Source organism: Callorhinus ursinus, unplaced genomic scaffold (genome assembly GCF_003265705.2).
Source record: "Callorhinus ursinus isolate GAN/ISIS: 27379988/994484 unplaced genomic scaffold, GSC_fseal_2.0 scaffold39, whole genome shotgun sequence".
NCBI lineage: Eukaryota > Metazoa > Chordata > Mammalia > Carnivora > Otariidae > Callorhinus > Callorhinus ursinus.
Window position 1 is genome coordinate 7348009 of NW_027397101.1, and position 21252 is coordinate 7369260.

The 21252-nt window shown below is 38.2% G+C and overlaps 2 protein-coding genes across 3 annotated transcripts; one reads left to right on the forward strand and one right to left on the reverse strand.

Annotated features, from left to right (window-relative positions):
- Positions 1 to 2440: 2440 nt before the first annotated feature.
- On the reverse strand, positions 2441 to 13976 carry LOC112808541 (protein FAM240B). Its single transcript, XM_073880648.1, has 2 exons — positions 13822 to 13976; positions 2441 to 2534 (listed from the first exon to the last, which is right to left on the reverse strand). Exons 1-2 carry the CDS (start codon positions 13962 to 13964, stop codon positions 2441 to 2443), a joined length of 237 nt encoding a protein of 78 aa, XP_073736749.1. The 5' UTR covers positions 13965 to 13976.
- Positions 13977 to 15774: 1798 nt separating this feature from the next.
- LOC112808507 (ATP synthase F(0) complex subunit f, mitochondrial-like) lies at positions 15775 to 16106 on the forward strand. 2 transcript variants are annotated; one of them, XM_025851605.2, is made up of 2 exons: positions 15775 to 15895; positions 16010 to 16106. In XM_025851605.2, exons 1-2 carry the CDS (start codon positions 15775 to 15777, stop codon positions 16036 to 16038), a joined length of 150 nt encoding a protein of 49 aa, XP_025707390.1. In that variant the 3' UTR covers positions 16039 to 16106. The 2 variants fall into 2 exon arrangements, with proteins under 2 accessions (XP_025707390.1, XP_025707389.1); XM_025851604.2 differs by having other exon boundaries at positions 15775 to 16106.
- Positions 16107 to 21252: the final 5146 nt, after the last annotated feature.

The following is a 21252-nucleotide window of genomic DNA, read 5'->3' on the forward strand; positions in this document are numbered from 1 at the left end:
GGGTCAGAGAAACCATGGGATGTTGTCCCTCAGATTAGAAAAAAGGAAGAGCAGCTATGATGATATGATGCTTATTCCTGGCAGTGATATGGGGAGAAGGGTGAACTCTTATTAACTGCTTGTTCAAATGGGAATTTTGCCAGCCTTTCTGGAAAGCATTCTGGTAGCATTTAAAAAGTAGGAACTGCAATACTGTTTGTTCTCATTTCCAGTTCCTGGGAATCTGTTTTCTAGCACAGAACCAGTAGAATAAATAAATAAGTAAATAAATACTCTTTGAATAAGAGTATTTGCTGCTACATTGTTGAATGACAAAAACCTGAAAATTATGTGACTGTCCATCTTTAAAAGAATTGTTGGCTTTATTATGTAACAACCACATCAGGGTATAATATGATCCCATTAAAAACAGGAATTGGAGTTAAATTGCCCTGGCATTTATATGAGGAATGGTTGAGTGAGGAAAGCAAGATGTAGAAAAGTGTCATATGATCTTACTTTGTAAAATGTTACCACACAAACATATTCACACAAAGCCCTTTAGATGTAGAATGTGTGTGAGTATGCATGTGTATTTGTGTATGTTTGTGTCAATGTGTAAGTGTGGGAGTGAATGTGTGTGTCCGTACACAGCTATGTGAACACTGGGAAAATACAGGAGGACTCACCCCAGGTTATTAACATGGGTTATGGGATACAGGGATTGCTGATGGTTGGGAATGCCGAAAAAAAGGGGGGGGGAAGCAAGTTAAGACAGGGAAAACAAGGAGAAACCGTTAATAAAAAATGTAATAAAAGCACACCAACCTGTATGATATAATGATTTATGCACTTATATGAAATTGTATGTGTGTATGTGTATCACAAAATTTGAAAAAAATTAAAAATGAACGTCTAATCAGTTCATTCTTCCACCTTAAAACATGTCAATGGCTCCCTGCTCCCCTGTGGATCAGTCCAGAATCTTTAGCCCGGGCCTCTATCTACCCTCCTATAAAACAGTTACCTCCTCATTCCGTGTCACAAACACAGTTTTTCACCTCTTTGTGGATCCCTAGTCCACCTCTGCTCTGAAGTTGACATGCTCCTCTTTGGCTCTTTACACGTGCTATTCCCCTGTGTCCAGGATATTCAACCCCTCTTCTTTTCTTGGATGGACCCTTACTCATTTTTAGGGTCTCAGCTTAAACATCAGTTTCCCAGGGGGCTTTCCCTGACTGCTCTATATTGTTAGGTAACCTGATATGTATTCCCATGGTTCTCTGTCCTTACTAAAATTGTATTTTATTACTAGCCTCTTTTTCCAAACTTTGCTCAGATTTTCCCAGCTGTAGATTACTGTTTATATGTTGTATCCAAATTGGATAAGAACCTACAGCTGTGGGGATGTGGGATCACCTCGCCAACCCTCTGGCCACCTCATGGTTCTCTTAGCTGTGAGAAGCCCTGTTAGTTTTCCAAGGGAAGCAGTTTATGCTACCAAGGGTATTGGTGAGGGACAGATGCCTTCCCAGCACTGTCTCAGGTTACCTTCCCTGGGTCCCGCTGGCCATCTGCATTCTTTGGTGCTCAGGGCTCCCCCCTCTGTCCCTGTCCCCCAGAGAGGATTCTGTGGACAGAGGAACCCTAGTTACTGTGACTGATAGAACCTGCCCAGCCCTGTGGTCATGCTCTGGGACTGAGAAGAGACGACTGTGAGGGGGACTGTAAATTCCAGAATGTGTCTGGGGGCAGCTGCAAGCTGACACTTGCACTAGCACCAGAGAGCTAACCGAGACAGGTGTGAAGGAGTTAACACAGGGCACACTCCAGTGAGGGCACAACAACAAGTTTATTAAGCATTATCTTGTTTTATGTTTCTAATTAAAGATGCTTATGAGAAAAAAATTCATATGAAGAGAAGAGAAAGATACTTAGTTCAGTTCATTTTCAAACTGTATTGTTAATAAATTATTCTTTTTATAATAATAGTCTTATTTTCTTAAAGTAGTTGCATTTCTGTATTCACAAAAAGCAGGACAGGAAGAAAAGATTGACTCTGTTTTTCCAGAAGATCCAGGGAAGCCAAATTCCCATGCAGGTCATTGCCTTTGGTAAGCTTAGATAAAACATTCAGATTTGAAAATGAAAAGAAAATGTGGACATAAATTACACTACATGGATCTTAGAAACCTGGGGAGTGTTAATTCTAACGGCTTTTTATATTAAATAACCCAAGCTTCCCTGTCACACAGGCAGTCACTCTGTCCTGTGCAGAGAGGATTGAGTTGGATAATGACTCCCATTAGCACTGGGGGAGGTTTCACATGTAAATCCCTTACAAATGGGAAATCGAATAGTGTCTTGCTTAGTAAATCAACATAGCTTCGTGTTAGATTTTTCTCCTAGAAGAGTGCCCTTGGTGGCTTGTTATCTTTGAAATGGATGAAGCAGGCAGCTCTCAGCCCACTGTGCTTGCCTGCTTTTTCTTCTCATCAGGATTGTCCAGCATCTGCAGCCTTTTCTCCAGTCTCTGTTTCCATTCTTCTCTGAGCCTGAGGAGAGAAAAATGCAAATGGTTAGTGCTTTTGTGTCTATATCTGCTGGTCCAGTTGAGGTTTGTTTGTTTTTTTTCCTTCTAACAAATATTTTTAAGAGAAACAAATGGCTTTTACAAATTAGTGAAGAAAAAAAATCAATAGATAAATGAGCAAAGTCTATGAATATATAGTTTTATAAATTTGTTCCTTCCTAAACTGATGTGTGGATTCAATGTAACATCAAAGAAAATCCCAGCAAGACCTTTTGGTAGATACCGACAAGCTGACTCTAAATTTTATATGGCAAGGCAAAAGAACTAGATTAGGAACAACTTTGAAGAAGAAAGTTGGAAGACTCACATTATTTGATTCTGTGACTTAATATAAAGCTATCATAATCAAGACAGCATGGCACTGGTGAAGGAACTGACAAATAGGCCAATGGAACAGAACAGAGTCCAGAGGGGCGCCTGGGTGGCTCAGTCGTTAGGCGTCTGCCTTCAGCTCAGATCATGACCCCAGGATCCTGGGATCGAGCCCCTCATCAGGCTCCCTGCTCTGCTGGAAACCTGCTTCTTCCTCTCCCACTCTCTCTGCTTATGTTCCCTCTCTCTCTGGGTCTCTCTCTGTCAAATAAATAAATAAAATCTTTAAAAATAATAATAATAAAAGAACAGAGTCCAGAAATATATATACCCAAATACAGCTAATTGATTGTTGGCAAAAGACAAAGGCAACTCAATGGAGGAAAGATTTTTTTTTTTTAAACAAATGGTGCTGGAGCATCATACACTCATATTTAAAAAAATGGACTTTAGGGGCTCCTGGGTGGCTCAGTCGATTAAGTGTCTGCCTTCAACTTGGGTCATAATCTCGGGGTCCTGGGATCAACCCCACATGGGGCTCTCTGCTCAGTGGGGAATCTGCTTCTCCCTCTCCCTCTGCCCTTCTCCTCACCTCTCCCCACTTGTGCTCTCTGCTCTCTCTTTCTCAAATAAATGGATGAAGTCTTTAAAAAGGAATGGACTTCAATCCATACTCTACATCTTACACAAAATTAACTCAAAATGGATCATAGACCTAAATATAAAATGTAAGACTAAGACTTCTAGGGAAAAAAAAACACAAAATAATATCTTCATTATTTCCCTTGGGTTAAGGAAAAAAATTCTTAGATTCAACACAAAAAGCATGATTCATAGAAAAAAATTTCAGTCTTTATCAGATAAAAATTAAAAATTTGTTCTGTGAGACACTGTAAAAGAGAATAAAAGTCAAGCCATAAATGGAGCACATATTTGCAAATCATTTACCTGTTAAGGGACTTGTTTCTAGAATATATAAAGTTCAAACTAAATGTTAAGAAAATAAACAATGTAATGGGCAAAAAATTTGAACATTTTACCAAGGAAGTTGTATGGATGGCAAATAAACACATAAAAGTAATGCTTGACATAACTAGGAAAATGAAAATTAAAACTACAATGAGGTAACACTAACCTCATAGAATGACCCAAATAAAAAAGAAAAACAAGAAAAAAAGTCCCCTCTTAATCCCCTCCTCCCAAAAAAAAAAACCCAACAAAATTTAAAAAACACAACAAAAGTCAAATCAAGTGTTGGTCAGAATTCTGAGTAACTAGAACTCTTTTACATTGTGGTGGAAATGCAAAATGGTATAGTCATTTGGGAAAATAGTTTGGCATTTACCATATGGCCCAGCAATCTTAATCCTGGATATTGACTCAAGAGAAATGGAGACTTATGTTCCACAGAAATCTGTATGCAAATGTTTACAGCAGTTTTATTCATAATCATCAAAAACTAGAAATGACCTAAATGTCCTTCAAGTGGGGAGTGGATCACCAAACTATGATACGTCCACACAACAGAATAATACTCAGCAAATATAAGGAATGGACAACTGATATACACAACAATAATTAATCCCAAATACATTTTGCTGAGTGAAGAAAGCTAAACTCAAAAGACTACATACTATATACTTCATTCATGGAATTCTGGAAAAAGCAGAAGTATAGGGATAAAGAACAGATCAGTGGTTGTCAGGGATTAGAAATTGGTGGAGGAATTGACCACAAAGGAGCAGCATAAGGGGATTTTTCAGAGTGATGGAACTATACTATATCTTGATTGTGGTAATTACATGACTCTAAGCATCTGTCAAAATTCATAGAACTGTATACACACATGAAAAGAAATGCATGGTACTTATAAATCAATTGAGAAAAAGAAAATGTATAGTAAAATGGGCAGAGGTTATAAAATGGCTGTACCAGAAGAAAAAATCCAGCTGTTTCCTGTGCATATAAAAAGGTCTCAACCAAACTTATAATTAATTAAATTCAGTTTAAAACAGTGAGATGCCATTTTTCACCTGTCAGATTAACAATGATTAAGAGTTGGACAACACACAGTGTGAGCAACTATGGAAATAGTCACTTAGGGTGGGAGTTTAAATTAATACAATATCTTTCTTTGCAAGACAAGAAGTCAAGAAGTCAAAATTAAACAACAACAACAAGGAACTCATGTTTTGACTTAACATTTTCATTTTTATGAACTTATTCCATAATTCTTATCCATGTATGCAAAAATGTATGTGTAAGTATTCTTATTACAACATTGTTTGTGAAGCCAGAAAATGAAAAACAACCTAAAGTGATGTGATTGGTTTGATTTCTTTGATGTGATTGGTTAAACCAATTGTTAACATCATCATAATGGAAAACATTAAAGAAAAACTGAATGTGCTTACATAGAAAAACTTCCAGGTAAGTTAAGAAAACAAGGTGCAGTTTAGTGAAGATCGTATAGTCTCATTTTGCATAAAAATATAGCTCACATATTTATTTGCTTATTCAAATTGAAGCTTTGGAGAAAGATATACAAGAAGCTTGGTATCAGCTTTCCCTCAAGAGCCTAAGTAAGAAGGGTACTCACTACTACTTATATGTCCTTTTGTGATACTTGAATTAAACATATATATATATATATATATATATATATATGCACTTGTGTTCATTTCATAAATATAAAAATAACCAAAATGGAAAGATTGGGTAAATGTTATTAGTTCACTAAAACTGCTATAAGAAAATACCACAGATGGGGGTCTTAAACAACAGAAACTTATTTTCTCATAGCTCTGGAGGCTGGAAGTCCTAGGTCAAGGTGTCAGTAGATTTGGTTCTCCCAATGTCTCTCTCCTTTGCTTGCAGATGGCCTTCTTGCTTCATTCTCATGTGGCCTTTCCTCTGGGTGTGTGTGCTTTCCTGGTGTCCCTTTGTGCATCCTAATCTCCTCTGCTTATAAGGACATCAATCAAATTGGATTATGCCCACACCAAAGGTCTCATTTTAACCAATCACCTCTTTTAAAGGCCCTACAACCAAATATAGTCACACTCTGAGGTACTGGGGGTTAGGACTTTAACATGAATTTGAGGGGATACAATTCAGTTTATAACATTGCTAAAGCAAAGTAATGCATGCTTACGGCAAGAAAATCAGAATATACGAAGAAGGATTTTTAAAAAGTTGGCTTCAACCTTAATTTTTCACTCATAAATAACCCTAAAATGAGTATAATAATACTTAATACTCTTTTCATATACCCATCTATTTTCCTTGGAGAGATTCCTAGAGGCAAGTAAGTTAGAGGGTATAAATATTTTGAAGGCTTTAGGCACCTATTACTATTCCGCTCCTGGCAGCTTCTCACTTAAAACTCTGCTCAATTACAGGCCCAGGAAAGAATGTAAAGAATCTGGAGTGTCGGCCTGTTGTTAGGTATAGTTGTTGCTTAAGCACATTAGCAACCAAGGATTGAAAGTTGAAGTATTGAGAGAAGAATTAGGGATATGGGGAATAATGTTAAAACATTGGTTATATCCTCATTCTACCTCAAATTAAATTAAAGTGATGGACATAAAAATAACAGTTTGCTTGTTTGAAAGGTAAGATAAAACATGGAATGGCTGCTCTCTCATAAGCAGGCAGCTGTCTCAGCTCTTTGCACACTTTACTTAGGAAGTGATGATTTATTGAGCTTATATGACCTGTTGATATCCACCTATTAGTAATTTTCATAAGTTGTATTCCTTCATTATGCTTATAAAATATGCATCTTGTATTTTAACTTGTAACCAACCCCCAGACTCACAAGCTCCCCTCATTAAGGATCTCTGAAAGGTTCTTTAACTAAATCTGCCTCCAAATGCACATGACTTTTGTCACTGAGATCTTTTAAAGCTCACTAATGGCTATTTATTTTTAAATAAATTGCTATCTGTGTATTTCATGGAACTTGATGAACTTTTTTTTTATTATGCTATGTTAATCACCATACATTACATCATTAGTTTTGATGTAGTGTTCCATGATTCATTGTTTGCGCATAACACCCAGTGCTCCATTCAATACGTGCCCTCTTTAATACCCATCACAGGGCTAACCCATTTCCCTACCCCCCTCCCCTCTAAAACTCTGTTTGTTTCTCAGAGTCCATAGTCTCTCATGGTTCATCTTCCCCTCCAATTTCCCCCTCTTCATTTTTCCCTTCCTACTATCCTCTTCCTTTTTTTTTTTAACATATAATGTATTATTTGTTTCAGAGATACAGGTCTGTGCTATGGTGAACGCTATGAATTGTGCAAGACTGTTGAATCACAGACCTGAACTTCTTAATATAATGTGAACTCATTCACATTATATTCACATTCACATTATAATGTGAACTCATTCACATTCACATTCACTGCTTAAAGGGGTTTTAGGTTTTCCTGGATATTGTGGGCATGAAAAAGCTCCACTCAGAGATGCTGCTGTGGGGAGCATAGCTGACTTCCCATCTGCAACTAGTTCCCATCTACATCTGCCCCAAGCGTTTGCACCAAGGCCAGACTTTTCTTGGGTTCCTCTCAGCTGGTGACTGAGCACAGCAGAGGTACTAAAGCAGGCCTCTCTCTGCAAGATGCGGACCTTCTTTGAACAGTTGCCTTTGGCTCAAGGATGTCCCATTAGTCTGGCCAAAACTTTATTAGGCTTGCCCTGCTGCCTAACCCAGTTCCACATTCTTCCCTTTCTCTTTCATGGAGGTCAAATCTGTATCACAATTTGATGACTCTCCTTAACTTCTCTGGCTCTTCCTAGTGGTGTGCTATTTGTTTGTGAGGACAGTTATTAATTTTTTAGGGATTTTTAAGCTAGTTATTAAATATAAACATTATTAAGAGTAAATTATAAAATTACAATTAAATTATATTAATTTCAATCTATTACATTTATTAAGATTATTAATTTAATGTTATATTAATTATATTAATTTTTAATTATATTAAAAACAGTCATAACTATGTGAAATTCATCACTTTCTAGTTATTTTACTGCATTTTACAATAATCTATGATCTTTAGGTTATTTAGGCCTATTAAATTTATATGGTGAAATTACTATATGATGGGGAGCTGCTGCCTTCTCAACTCACCTTCACTGATGTCACATCAGTAGCTTGAAATAAACCATTTACAACATGGATGTTGGCAAACACTATAAATCTGGCCAGCTGCCTGTGTTTGTAAATAAATAAAGTTTCATTGAAATACAGTCCTGACCCTTTGTTTACATACTGTTATTACAAAGTTGAGTAGTTGCAACAAAGACCACATGCCCCTCCCCTCAATATTTATGACCTTGTCCTTATAAAAAATGTTTGTTGACTCTTCATCTAGATTTTTAAAGTGATGGAGACAATGTTAATAATGCAGATTAAATTTAGAAGTGTACTATGTCTATAGCTATTACATTGCAAATATCAAACAAATAAATACGTACATATAAATTGTGTAAATATTCTTTCAGTACTAGAAAACTATCCTTGATGATCTGACTTATTTGTTAAATTAATAATAAAGTATCTGTTGTCCAATTTTGTCAAATTGTGGCTGAATTGCAACTATAGATTGGCTGTAGATGAAAGAGGTTGGCATAAACCAATAAAAGCATACTATGAAAATCAGTTAGCTATATGGACTTTATAATAAAGATCATTGTATATTTTCTTAATATTTGTAAATTGTGTGCTACACATCCTTTATACCTGTGAAATTTATGATAAACTTATGTATGTATACACACATGTACATTTTTTTTCCACAGAGAGCCAGTTTTTAAACATTTATTAGCACATCACAACTTCCTCCCCATTTTTCTCTCACAGGTGTTTCCCCCAATAAATCTCATACCCTTCAAATCTTGCCCTCTGCTTTTCACCAAATTAATGCATTTGGAATGATGAATTTATTCTAGGAACAGAGCTTAGGAATCTGGGGTTCATGACACATTTATCCACTTTTTATAACAGCTATAACACTATTTATTGCCAGATGGTAAAGGATTCAGGACTCTATCTACCCAAGTTCTCTTTTAATCTTGTTTTCTGAATATTTAGATTGTTTGCTGCCCCTTTTTGATCGACATTATTTATCACTGTGTTGCTTTCATTTATCTTGGGTTCTCAGTAAACTGGTGAATATTAGTGCATATACAGACCTTTTATTTTGTAGTAAGGAAGGTCAATATGAGAAAGGTAATGCTTAAACATTGGTGTACAGACAGATACAGTGGAGGAGAAATACAACTGGTGTTTGAAGCTTGAAGATAATATTTTCCCTTAAGCCTACAAATACTGACCTCATTTTTCTAATGGAGACCAAAGAATATTTACTATTTATTATTCTAGATTCATCTGATTTGTGGAGGAGTTGTAGTTAATATATAGGAACGCAGATTCTCCCTGATAAGTATGGGGTTTGACTAGAAAGCATGATTTTTTTTTCTGAGATTCTTAAACTAGAATTGTGATGTCCTTACTGGGAACCAATGAAGAGCAATTGGGCACAAAATTAGATTTTTTCTCTCATGTGCGAGGCACTAAATTTATGTGTCAATTTGGATCCTCCGAGAAGCAGACTCAGAGGAATCACCCATGAAAAATAAAGGTGGAGAGTGAACTGGAGTGGTCAGGACAGCCTTCAGACTTCCATGCTGGCCTGATTCCTGTGGAAGGAGAGGGAGGGAAAAAAACATGGGTAGAAAGAACTCCACCCCACAGCACAGTACTAAAAAAGCTTGGGCTCGGTTGATGGGGAGGCCCTGGACAAGTTGTCCAGGAGAGGAGCCCTGTCATGCAGGAACTCCCCAGAACTAGTTTCCTCTGCCATGTTCAGTCATGGCTAGGAATAGTCAGGGTTAAGTTTGGCCTCAGCTCAAGCTCAGTGATGAATCCAGAAGGTGGCAGCTGGAGTTCTCAGTCAGCTATGTGCCCCACTGCAAGCTATCTTGAAGGAGCTCTGAATAGAACACTTCTGTGGTTACTACGATATGTAAAGAAGAGTAGTAAAATAAATCCTGTCATCAAAGAGTTTATAGTTTATTGAGTTCTTGATCTCCCATTTCAGATCCCATTACAATCTCTGTACTTTTGTTTGAATATGAAAGTTCAGATAGTGATTTTGCCACTTCTCTTCCAGTAGAATTACAGACATGCCTTTATAGTAATTTTTCCTAATTAAGGAGAAATGGGCCTCATCCTGGTTTCTTTGTGACCTGCAACTCACTGGCCTGATTGTGGGACAGAGCTGCAACAATTCAACACAGGCTGACAACCTTGGCCTAATGATCAGACCAAGTCAGCTTACCCACCCTCAGTTTGAATGAAAAATCTAAATTTTTTCTCACTGGTGTCCTTTCTAGACTAAATCTTATTTTATAACAAGTTTGAAATAATGATTTCATCTGGCTAGGAGATTGAGTTGGATATTTTGTTACCTGCAGCTGAAAGCATCCTGACTGACACAACTGATGAGCAGGAATCAAGCAGAGGGAGGTGAGTGGTCTTGAAGTGAGGTTTGATAAACCCCTTTCCCCACTCAAGTCCACCAGATTTTATGTCTACCTAATGCTGTGAATTCTGTTTAATTCCGAAGAGGTATTTTGAAGACCATACTTCTTATACTAAACCACTATTTTTTTTAATAAAGCACTGCACAGTTTCTCAGTTATAGTTACATGCTGATCATTTAGACTTACATGTCCACATAATTTATCATCTAAACTGAAATACTTTTAAAATAAAAGGGAAAAATATAATCTGTAATTGTAACAAAATGATAGGTGTATACCTGGGCTGTGGCCAAAACCAGGAGGTTTGGTCATCATACCTACAATGCATTTGATTATTCTCAAATTGTCTCCATCAGTTATTTGCAAACATTTTTTCAACTTCTTTATGGACCAATCCTATTCCTGTTGTCTTGCTTCTTTCTGGCTCAGAGAAAATAAGGGGTTTCTAGTTCTGGGGTCACTCACTTTCCTTCATGATCTCACCTCCAAGGCCTCTGCCAGGTATATCAGTTACCAGGGTAAATAGAGGCTCTGCAGCTCTGGCTGAATTCCTCTGTCAGTGAATCTGCAGGAGTGTGCTAACAAGCATGTCCATGGCAAACACCTGTTTCCACTCTACCCAGCTTTGGCACAAGTCTTGCTGGTCAGATCAGCAGAGAAGAACATAAAGCAATATTGATTTTGTTCTATCAGCAAAGGGGTTGGTGGAAAAATTTAGGGTTTTTGTCTTCTAGTTCACTTAGAACATTTCTGTATTGCATGGTGGCTTGAATTTACCTTTTATAAGTGGAGAACAGAATAAAAAAGTGTGAGTATTATGTATGTATGTTGGGAGTGTGTACTTATGCATAGTAGAGTATGGGGAGGTATCGGCCGCTGGTCTGCAAGTGTATGTTGGAAGGTATACTATTATTCTGTTTCAAACTGTTTGCCCAGATCAGCAGGATTTAAACAAGTATTCCAACATTCTGGTTTTGGTGTGAAAATAAATCTGGGATATCTAGCAAAAACAATGACAAAACCACTAGGTTTTCATTCACTGTTTACCAAAATAAGAAAGCTTTTGGGTTTTTTATTCATAGTTGATAAGGGAAATAGTTCTGGTAAGTGAGACTCCAGAACAGAGTGGGGAACCACAGGAAGCTGCCTCTACTCCCCTGCTCTTTAAGATTTTCAATGCAGAGGCTCTGGTCACATCTTTAAACATTTATTTGTGGGACACAATGATGAAATATTTCATGATGAGCACATTTTGAAGATTTTTTTCTCTTGGTTACAGAAGCGAGAGAAAACTGCCCCAACTTGGAAGGGGTCATTGGGAATCTGGAGAATTATTTGTTTAATCTATTTTAAAATTTAAAAAAAATTATTCAATTATTTGTAATGCATTTGTTCTATGGACCATTTGCAATTGGTTGTCTTTTTCATAACTTTATTTTGCCTAATTACAAAATGGCAGAGCATTCTTGTAGAAACTTGGGAAAAAACTAAGAGGGTTTATACACATAAAATCTGCCATTCCACCGGTCAAAAATAATTGCTCTTAGTATCTTAGTGTATTTTAATCTTTTTCTTGTATATACAGATAGGCTGTGTATATATTTTGATAAAAATAGAATGATGTTACAAATTATGCTTTTAATTCCCTATCTTAAGAGTTCGGGGAAGGGAAGATGTACAGAGTTCATGCTGGGATTTGGCTCTCAGTGGGTTTGTGGGCCAAGGTTTGGAGGGCGGAAGAAGGCAGGAACCACACAACTGACTTTCCTCACTCCCCTGGAATCACCAGGCCTGGATGCCCTAATAGTGACTCTTCTGCATGTCGAAATGCCTGATTTTGCTTGCTGCATAAACAGGAATGTAGCTGGAATGGTGGCAGAGCTCTTCTTTGGCTATGGAGAGAAACTATTTCCCCTCCAGAGCTAAAAAGGTTTTTAGAAGTTAATGTTGGTTCAACACATGTGAGTTACACATGTTTTCAGCTCAGCATGATCAGAAACATGGAGGCATGTGCCTTGTGACTAGCAGAATACTCAACTGCCACTTCACTGTAAGTAGGCATCTTAGCAAAACAGACAGCCTGGCTGGGCTGTTCCCATTTTAGGGAGAGAGAACCCAGGTAGCTTCTGAAAAGGTGAGTTGATCTGTCTGTTCCAAAGCTCTGCATGTGTGAGGGCAGGTGCTGGCTCTTTTATTCAGAGTGATGTTGACACATGTGACCTCACATAAGTATATGCTCCCCTTCAGCAGATTCCTTTTGCAAGAATATGTTTACTTGCCAAAGAGAGGAAGACACATTTTCCTTCTTCCAAGAATATTAATAAATATCATCCCAGATGTGAGATCTTTTATACTTACATATATCTGTTGACCTAACCTTGGAGTTTAGTGTACCTCATATGCTGGGGATTGCAATAGAGGAGAGGTGAGGAAAAAAATTTTTCGGTTTATCAAGATGTAAGTAATAGAACCTCATTTTTATTTATATATAAAAAGGCTCATCCTTATCTATAAGTCACTGGTTCTCAATAAGGGGTGACTTTGCCCTCTAGGGGATATTTGGTAATGTCAGCAGATATTTTTGTTGTCATAATGGGTAGGGGAGTCCTACTGGACTGCAACATTTTGAGGGATGCCACTAAACATCTTACAAAGCGCAGGACAGGCCCTCCCCCTAAAGAATTATCTGGCCCTAAATGTCAATAATGTTAGGCTGAAAACCCCTGGTATAGGTGGTGGTAAGACTGCATGAGTAGATGAATTAATCATGTATTGAATTTGCTATACTTATGATGTTTTGACATCTTAAGAAGCTTGCTGGTCATGGAAAGGACTAGCCTTTTCTTAGAGATATTAAAAGGCTTGCTGTGAGCATATCAACCAATTCTGAGTCTGGGACCCCAACCACCTCTAACTCTCACACATGAAGCCATATTTCCCCTTCCCCAGATCATCCCAGGGCCAGGTACCAGACAACTAGGAACCACATTTATAGCCCAAAGCCCTCCAGGATTATTCAAATTATCGAATACTAAACTGTTTACTCTGCCTTGCATTTTGTTCAGAAGCTCCAATAAAAGTTCTGACTTAGATGTTCACCATGCTTCTGTCTTTTGACACCTGGGCAAGACCTGGTCATTCCTCTGTGGCCCTGCATGGTATGTGGTGACCCTTTCTCTGAGACCTGTGAATATAATAAACTTCTTCCAGGTCTTGTTTTCCTTTCTTCTCATGGTGTCACTGACTTTACCATACCATATTGAATATTTGCATTCTTAGAACAGTGATAATGACAATAATTCTGTCTCTCATCTTCACATCTGGTGTATTTCTACAGAAATCTAACTTAAAAAATAGTAGAGAAATAATCCATATACTTTCTCAGGGCGCTCTTTCCCTGACGATCTTCCTCCAGTTCCCTGTAACAAGTCTGTTTGCTAATTTCATTTTCCCAGAAGCTTTTGAGCTCATGACAAGTTTCACAGCAGAAGACTTCCCGACGGATATATTGATTGTTCATCCCCTGAAAGACAAAAATAAAAAATAAAAAAATCCCAGTTCTTCAAATAAAGCCACTCTAATTTTGGAGTGATGAAAGGTGAGTTAGAATCTAGCCCCTGCCATTTACACCTTCTGTGACTGTAGACAAATTGCACAGTCACCATGATTTTGTTTCCTCAACTGCAAATGGGAATAATAATGGTTTTGTCAGAAAATATTGTAAAAAAATTGAAATGAACAAAAATTAAAAGGATGTCTAATAACCCTTATAGATTATCTGATTCTACAGGGGCCTGCCCCTTTTATTGTATTTGAGCTACTTTACAACTCTGAAATTATGGAAAAAATATAGCAATGCAAATGATTCTTGAACATAGAGATTCAAATAAATTTTGTTTAGGGGAATGCAACTGATAGCCATGTGGATACCAAGCAATTTAATCTACTTTTAAATTCACTTTAGTATTTGTGATAGCCTACATATGTGTTTTTTTATTCTTTTTTAATTAATTGTAATAGCTTACTAGTTTTCTCATTAATAAATTAAATAAAATATTTGACTCATGTTCATTTTACATTTGTATGATAGTTAAGATTTTAACTTAAAGAAATGATCCTTAACAGTTACTTCACTGTTGTGTGTGTATGTATACAAAATGAAATATATGTGCAGAAGCTCTAAACACAATATATGGCAAATAGGTAACCAACAGATGTTACGCTCTTTCCATCTTTCCTCACAGAATAACAATAACCTCTACCATTTATTGAACACATAATATGTGACAGGCCTTGTATATACACTTGCATTTGATCCTTCCTACAACTCTGGGAGCTGGGTGATTCTACATTCATTGTTCAGATGAGGAAACTGAGAAATAGAATTTGCCTGTATCCTTATAACTGAACATGGAATGGTGGGAATTTGAACCTAGGTCTGTCCATTTTCAAAGTGGATACTCTTGGCTCTGAGATTCTCATCACAAGAAATGATCACCATATCTGGAAATGGCCATGTCCAGAGCAAGCTTGTGTGGCATGTGTGTGTGTCCCATGAAAGTGCACATGTTTAATACTCAAAAATGTTCACTTCTTATGTGAACATTGCCCATTTTCTAGATCCTAGTGGCTGTGGCAGGCAATGGATGCAAAGGACAGCAGAAAAGATCCTTTTCTGACTGCTGGTGAGCACCTGCTCAGAGAAGAGTTTGGCCCTGACTGGAGATTAGAAAGGACCTGGACCTTACTGTTTTGCTATTGTTTTTGAAACATATAATAGGTTCTTAGTTATTCTTCATTAAATTAAATTAAATGACCCCTGTCAAGTTAATTTTTTTCTAAAAAGAGCTGGCCTGGAATTGCCAATAGCCTGAAATATCCCAGATGCTGAGGGAAGGTCTGGAAGGTGACTTTTGCACTTTCTGAGTTGGGGACGTGCTCCAGCCTTTTGGCCTTCTGCAGTCTCAGGAGGCTGGTGTTGTGCCCTAGAGAGCCTCTCCAGGTTTTCTCTAAGCTGAGTTCTGAAGCTCCAACCCGGAGATAGCACATGCTCCATCTTTTAAGAGCATATTTCCCACTTATTTTATTCCTCAGGCTAATGGATTCAGTGCACAGAATTCTAATAAATTCTCAGTCACTCAATATTAAAAGAGTGGTTAAAAATATATACCAGCATTCATAGAACTAGAGTGTAGGTGTGTGTTCCTCTATAGCAATTAGGTTTCTTATGGATTCAGTTCAAGCTGCAGAGGTGTCTTGTTTTCTCATTTTCCTCATGTGACTCTAACCGTATAAATGTTAGATAAGAAAATAGTGCTTGCGACTCCAAAATGGCATCAGTCGTACCAGTGAAGGAGAAGAAGCTCATGGATGTGAAACTAGGAGAGCCGTCCAGCTGGATACTGATGCAGGATTTCACCCCTAAGGGCATTGCTGGAGCATTTCAAAGAGGTTACTACTGGTATTACAAGTATGTCAATGTGAAGAAAGGGGGCGTTGCTGGGATTTCTATGGTGCTGGTAGTTTATGTGCTTTTCAACTACTGTGGATGCTACAAGGAACTCAAACATGAGCGGCTACGCAAGTACCACTGAAGAGGGCCCAGTGTGGAGGCACATTCGGCATTCCTGATCATGACCTTTGCCTGGCACCCTTGAATCCTTTCATATTCTAATTCAAAATTAACATGCAATAAAAGATGGCTGGTAAAAAAAAAGAAAAGAGTGCTTGCTTAGAACAGGAAAACTTGCAAACTTGAAACTTAAGTAGACCAAAAGTAATGCGTGACTTATTCACACATTCCTTTATTATAAAATGCTCCTAAACATTTTAAGTTCATATTAGATATTCAGTATTCAGAGAAAGGACAGTTTGGCTAAATAGGTACTCACTGGAATTTTTTTCTTGAAATTTAGAATTAACATTCGTTTATAAATAATTTTTTATTAAAAAAAAAGCCTATGCAGACACAAAGATTACTCACATCATTGTGTCATGTCACATTCACCTCATTTGGGGTGAAGATATGGAAGGAAGATTTATTCTAGTGGACACTATGTTGCATAATTATGAGCTAGGTTAAGAGAAACAGATGAAAACAGTGTGGTGTCCATACACTAAAGGAATAAATTAAATCAGGGTGAGCCCAAAGGAAATCAGGTAGCAGGCCCTGAAGAATCTGATATATGCTGGTTCTTCTTCCTATTCCTTTGGGTTAGGAAGCACTTTTGGGGCTGTGACCTTTGGAAGGACTTCAGAAGAGTCATGAATTTAGATACTCTCAGTGACCAGGAGGGTGTCATATAGGAGTGAAGCTACGGGACTGGAGTGATAGAGTGTGGTGGGCCCTGGGTTATCTGTAGAGACACCTCATTCAAGAAGGAGTTGAAAACTGTGCTGGCCAAAGGAAGGATGACTTTTGGATGGATGAAGTCTGAGGGCTCCCTCATTGCCCTTCTTAAGGGATGCATTCTCTATCTGCAGCTTTGGCCCTATGTTGTTGTTTTTCTTCTTTAGCTTTTCTCAAAACCTCTTCATTGTGCTTTCCCTGCAGGGCATCCTGAACTATTTCACTTTCTCTTTGTCTGCTTCCTTCTACTGAGTTTCTTTGTGTAGCCCCTTCCCTGCCTCTGTACCTGAGCATGGGATACCACCCTTGGTTAGTCTCTGTGTTGCTATTATCTCTGAAGCAACTATATAGGAACACTTCACCAAGTCTCACCTCACCCACCAGGGGATGTGTAGAGACAGCTGTCCCACCTCTGCCAAACACAACTGCAGTCCCACCTCACTCACCAGGCCTGGAGGCTATGCCTTGACAGACCGGATGGCCAGGGAACTAAGAATGAAGACGGAGGACTGTTGTCACTATTGTGACTTTGGGCAATAAGCCCTTTATGTGTTCTGACCCCCAGTTTTATTATGCATGAAGTGGAGATGAAATGTGGTAATATAGACGAAAGTTCCAAAGACACTGCCATTCATTCCCTAAATGTTCATCTACCAACCCAGTACATGCTTGCCCTTGGGGAACTCACAATCTCTTGTCCCATCCCTGGTGAGAGATCAGAAGTGTTAACTGAATTTGAACCACCACCCAAATAAGTTCTTGTCTTTAGTTTATGCATGATATGAAATACGAAGTCCTTATTGACTCAGCATGTATTTAAGGTTTATTTATTTCTGTTGCTGGGCTGTCAGAATTAGACAGCCTTAGATCTTAGGGATAAGATGCTTCCCTTCTTGTCCAAGGTCCACTGTTGGACTGCATACAAAGAAGCCTTTAGCAAAAGCTCTCAGTGATGAGTTTCACTCTTACATTATTTAGGATGTTATATTTGGGGATCTTTGTGGTCAGATCCTATAATAACACTGAGTGATGCACAACATGTTTAAGAATATCAAAATAAGGCAGGGAACAAAAAATAAAAAGAGTCCAGTTTTCCCTGGGGGTACTGATGGGAAACCTAAGCACTGACAGTTACTCTCTCTGCACCTGCAGCTGGCTAGGCAGAGAAAACCACTAACTATATGCTCTATGTATATGGTGCTGCCCCAATAGATGCTCCAATGAGAGTGAAAAGGCATTACTTTCCCAAGTTGTTCTGAGTGGGATCAGGAAGAAGGGAAAGCTGCTGTGATCTCCTGTGGGACAGATCAGTGGTGTTTTATAGTCACAAAATAGAAATACCAAGGAATGTGCAGACACATAAACCCACCAGGTACCTGAAATCTCCTGAGTCACATTTAAAGATTTTGAGATTAAGTTCCTATTTTTTACTGAGGAACTTTTCAAACTCAAGTGTCTTCATTCTGTTCTTACGCAAGTGAATTTTTTATAAACCCAAGTTTAGATCTTTACATTCATTCTTTCTACATTTCAGTTTGCTGCTTTCTTCTCATGGTACATGCAGATTGGAGAGGAATAGACTTCTTAAGTGAGTGAGTGTGCTTCTGATTATTTTTGGTTCCCTCTAATCCTGAGATTCTCTAAGAATATAGGATTAATTTATTTTTCTTGATATACAGATAGCTGTGTTGTCCTTCACCCCCAATGGCTCAAAATAACTCTAGTGGCCAGAAGTTCACATAAATGAATTATCTTGGTTATTTTCATAATCAACACTTAGGAATAGTATCTGCTTCCCCTCCTTTAAAAATATATATCAGAATCACTGTTCTTATCTTTTTTGTATCCCTAATTTGGATTAAAAAAACATGAGTACAGATAATTATTTCTCTTCTTTAAGATAGACAATAGGGTATTGGCAACGGATACTCAGCCCTGGTGGGACAACAAAGAGTAGAAGTGAGTTTAGGATGGAGCAGGCCTCCCCCCACCAACGGGCCAGTAAACTTGCTGCCACACATTCACCTACTGGCTGGTGGGCTGCTACTCTATGATCCGTGGCTTAGTTTTATACCCTTTATTGAGTACTTACTGAATACCCTTCATTCTTCAAAGTGCTTTACAACTTGCATTTAATTCTTACAAACTTATTCTTAAAAAAAAGATTTTATTTATTTATTTGGCAGAGAGAGACACAGTGAGAGAGGGAACACAAGTAGGGGGAGTGGGAGAGGGAGAAGCAGGCTTCCCAAGGAGCAGGGAGCCCAATGCAGGGCTCGATCCCAGGACCCCAGAACCATGACCTGAGCCAAAGGCAGATGCTTAACAACTGAACCACTCAGGTGCCCCTTTACAACCTTATTCTTATCCACATTTGACAGAGGAGGTGCAAAGAGGCAAACCATTGCCCAAAGTCATTGATGCCCGTAAATGGTGATGGAGCTGGGATTGAAAGGTTTGCCTAAAATCAAAGCCTGTGCTTGTCACTGACTCTTCTCCTTTCCAATCTCTTTGTCAGAGGTGCCCACTATTATCAGTTGTATTGTGTGGCATGATAAGGACTAAAACAAACACACACATGGTACACTGATCTCTCCAGCACTTAGTAAACTATAACCTTCTCACCGTTCTGCCAAATGCTGATTCTATCACCTGGAGATTCTGCCTCTACAGCTGCTGGGGGACATGGACATCACCCCATTTCCTTTCAGGTGGTCTTTTTCACCTTTAGTGAAAATATCTTTAGGAATGATGTTTCTAGGTCCAGTTGCTAAGATGACAGCAACTGATTATGGGCCTGAGATGTTTTGATGGGTTTCTCCTCCCATCCCACCTTCAGGCCTCACTGGACAAAGAGTAGAGTGAGTTTTCTCTCCTCTCCTCCTTCACAGATGGAATTTGGAGCATTATGTGAAAGTGGTTCTCCTCAGTGTAGCACCTTTTCAGAAAAAACACTTTATTTTTAACCTGCTTTCCAAAATCCAGTTGGGTTATTTTAATTTAAGTCTTGAGTCTCTCTCTACAGTTTTTCCTCCAATTAATAACCTTCAAAGCCACCTCAGATTTTGCCTACAATGTGATACTTGGGTCTTAAGGCACAGGTGAAATAAAAGTCCACCTGGGACAGTATGAGTGTGTTCTTGAGTAGTTGGAGAGTCTAACTAAAAGAAGATGTATATGGAAAATAAATGTTTGCATTGAATGTGTCTGTAATAACTCAGCCCTGTTATTTTCTGTGGGGTTTATCTGAATTAATTGGGATGATACTAAGTCATCATAGAGGGACACCAACAATTATTATGCAAGTAACTAATAATTACATGAGTAAAGAAGGGACTTTGAGTCCATGTGACCTTGGGAAACATAACCTTCCTAAAGCTTAAGTTTCTCATATAAAAAATGGGTTGTTCTAAGAATTAAATGAGATTACTATCCAAGACATTTAACATAATAGCTGGTCCAAGGAAAAACGCTCATCATGATCACCATCATTTATAATCATATTAGCAACCTGCACTGGGTACAGTACCAAATGTTATCTCATTTAATTCTCAACATGCTGTGGTAGGTTTTATTATACCCTTATTTGAGGATGAGGAAGTGAATCTGAGAGTTTAAATGACTTTCCCCCAGCCCCAGAGCTAACAAGGGGGAGAGCCAGGAACATAGCCCAGACCTGCTGATTTCACAGTCCTTCATCTGTTTACTCATCGAGTGCTGACATCACGCATTAGTAACAATGAGCAATGAATCATGCTTTGGAGTTGCTAATGAGATCTTGAAAATTATTTCACTTAATGATACCAATAGCTCTGGGAAGTAGGTGTTACTTCCCCCAGATAACAGACAAGAAGTCAGGCTTAGAAGGTTTAAGTTCTTGTCAAAATCTCAAAACCAGTAAATGCTAGAGCTGAGCTCTAAACCTATGCTGTCTGTTTCCAAAGGTCCTATCATTACTTCCCACAATTTGAACCACCTTTTCCACTCATTTAGGGGAAAGTTTATCTTCTCTAAAAAAAAATAAGAACTAATTAGTGTCTATCACTAGAGAATATAATTACCCCAAGTTGTTCTACAAGGGCATTTCTTGGACCTACCCAGGTCCAACCTGCACTCTCAATCCTGAGAGTCCCTGTGGGCTTGGTTGGGACCCTTGGTAACTAGATCAGACAGCACTTGTAGAGGAGAGGAGGTCTAGGCATCCAGCCGGGAATGAGGACCACTAAGATCAGGAACATCAATCTAGTCAGTTAATCTGTTCAAAAATCAAATTTCAAAATGCTATAAAGGTCAATATTGGATCAATGGACAAGATTGGAATATGGACAATAACAGGATCATATCAGTGTTAAATTTCTTGAAGTTGACACTTGTGCTATGATCATGGAAGAGAATAACTTGTTCTTAGGAAGTACACACTGAATTAGCTAGAGGTGAAGGCTCATTATAAGTCAACTAA

Excerpts from the sequence above, each read along its gene's own strand:
- LOC112808507 (XM_025851604.2), top strand. The coding sequence starts at position 15,775 with ATGGCATCAGTCGTACCAGTGAAGGAGAAGAAGCTCATGGATGTGAAA.
- LOC112808541 (XM_073880648.1), bottom strand. The coding sequence starts at position 13,964 with ATGAACAATCAATATATCCGTCGGGAAGTCTTCTGCTGTGAAACTTGT. Across the intron at positions 2,535-13,821 it reads GGAAAGAGCGCCCTGAGAAA|GCTCAGAGAAGAATGGAAAC; the intron begins GTATATGGATTA and ends TTCTCTCCTCAG.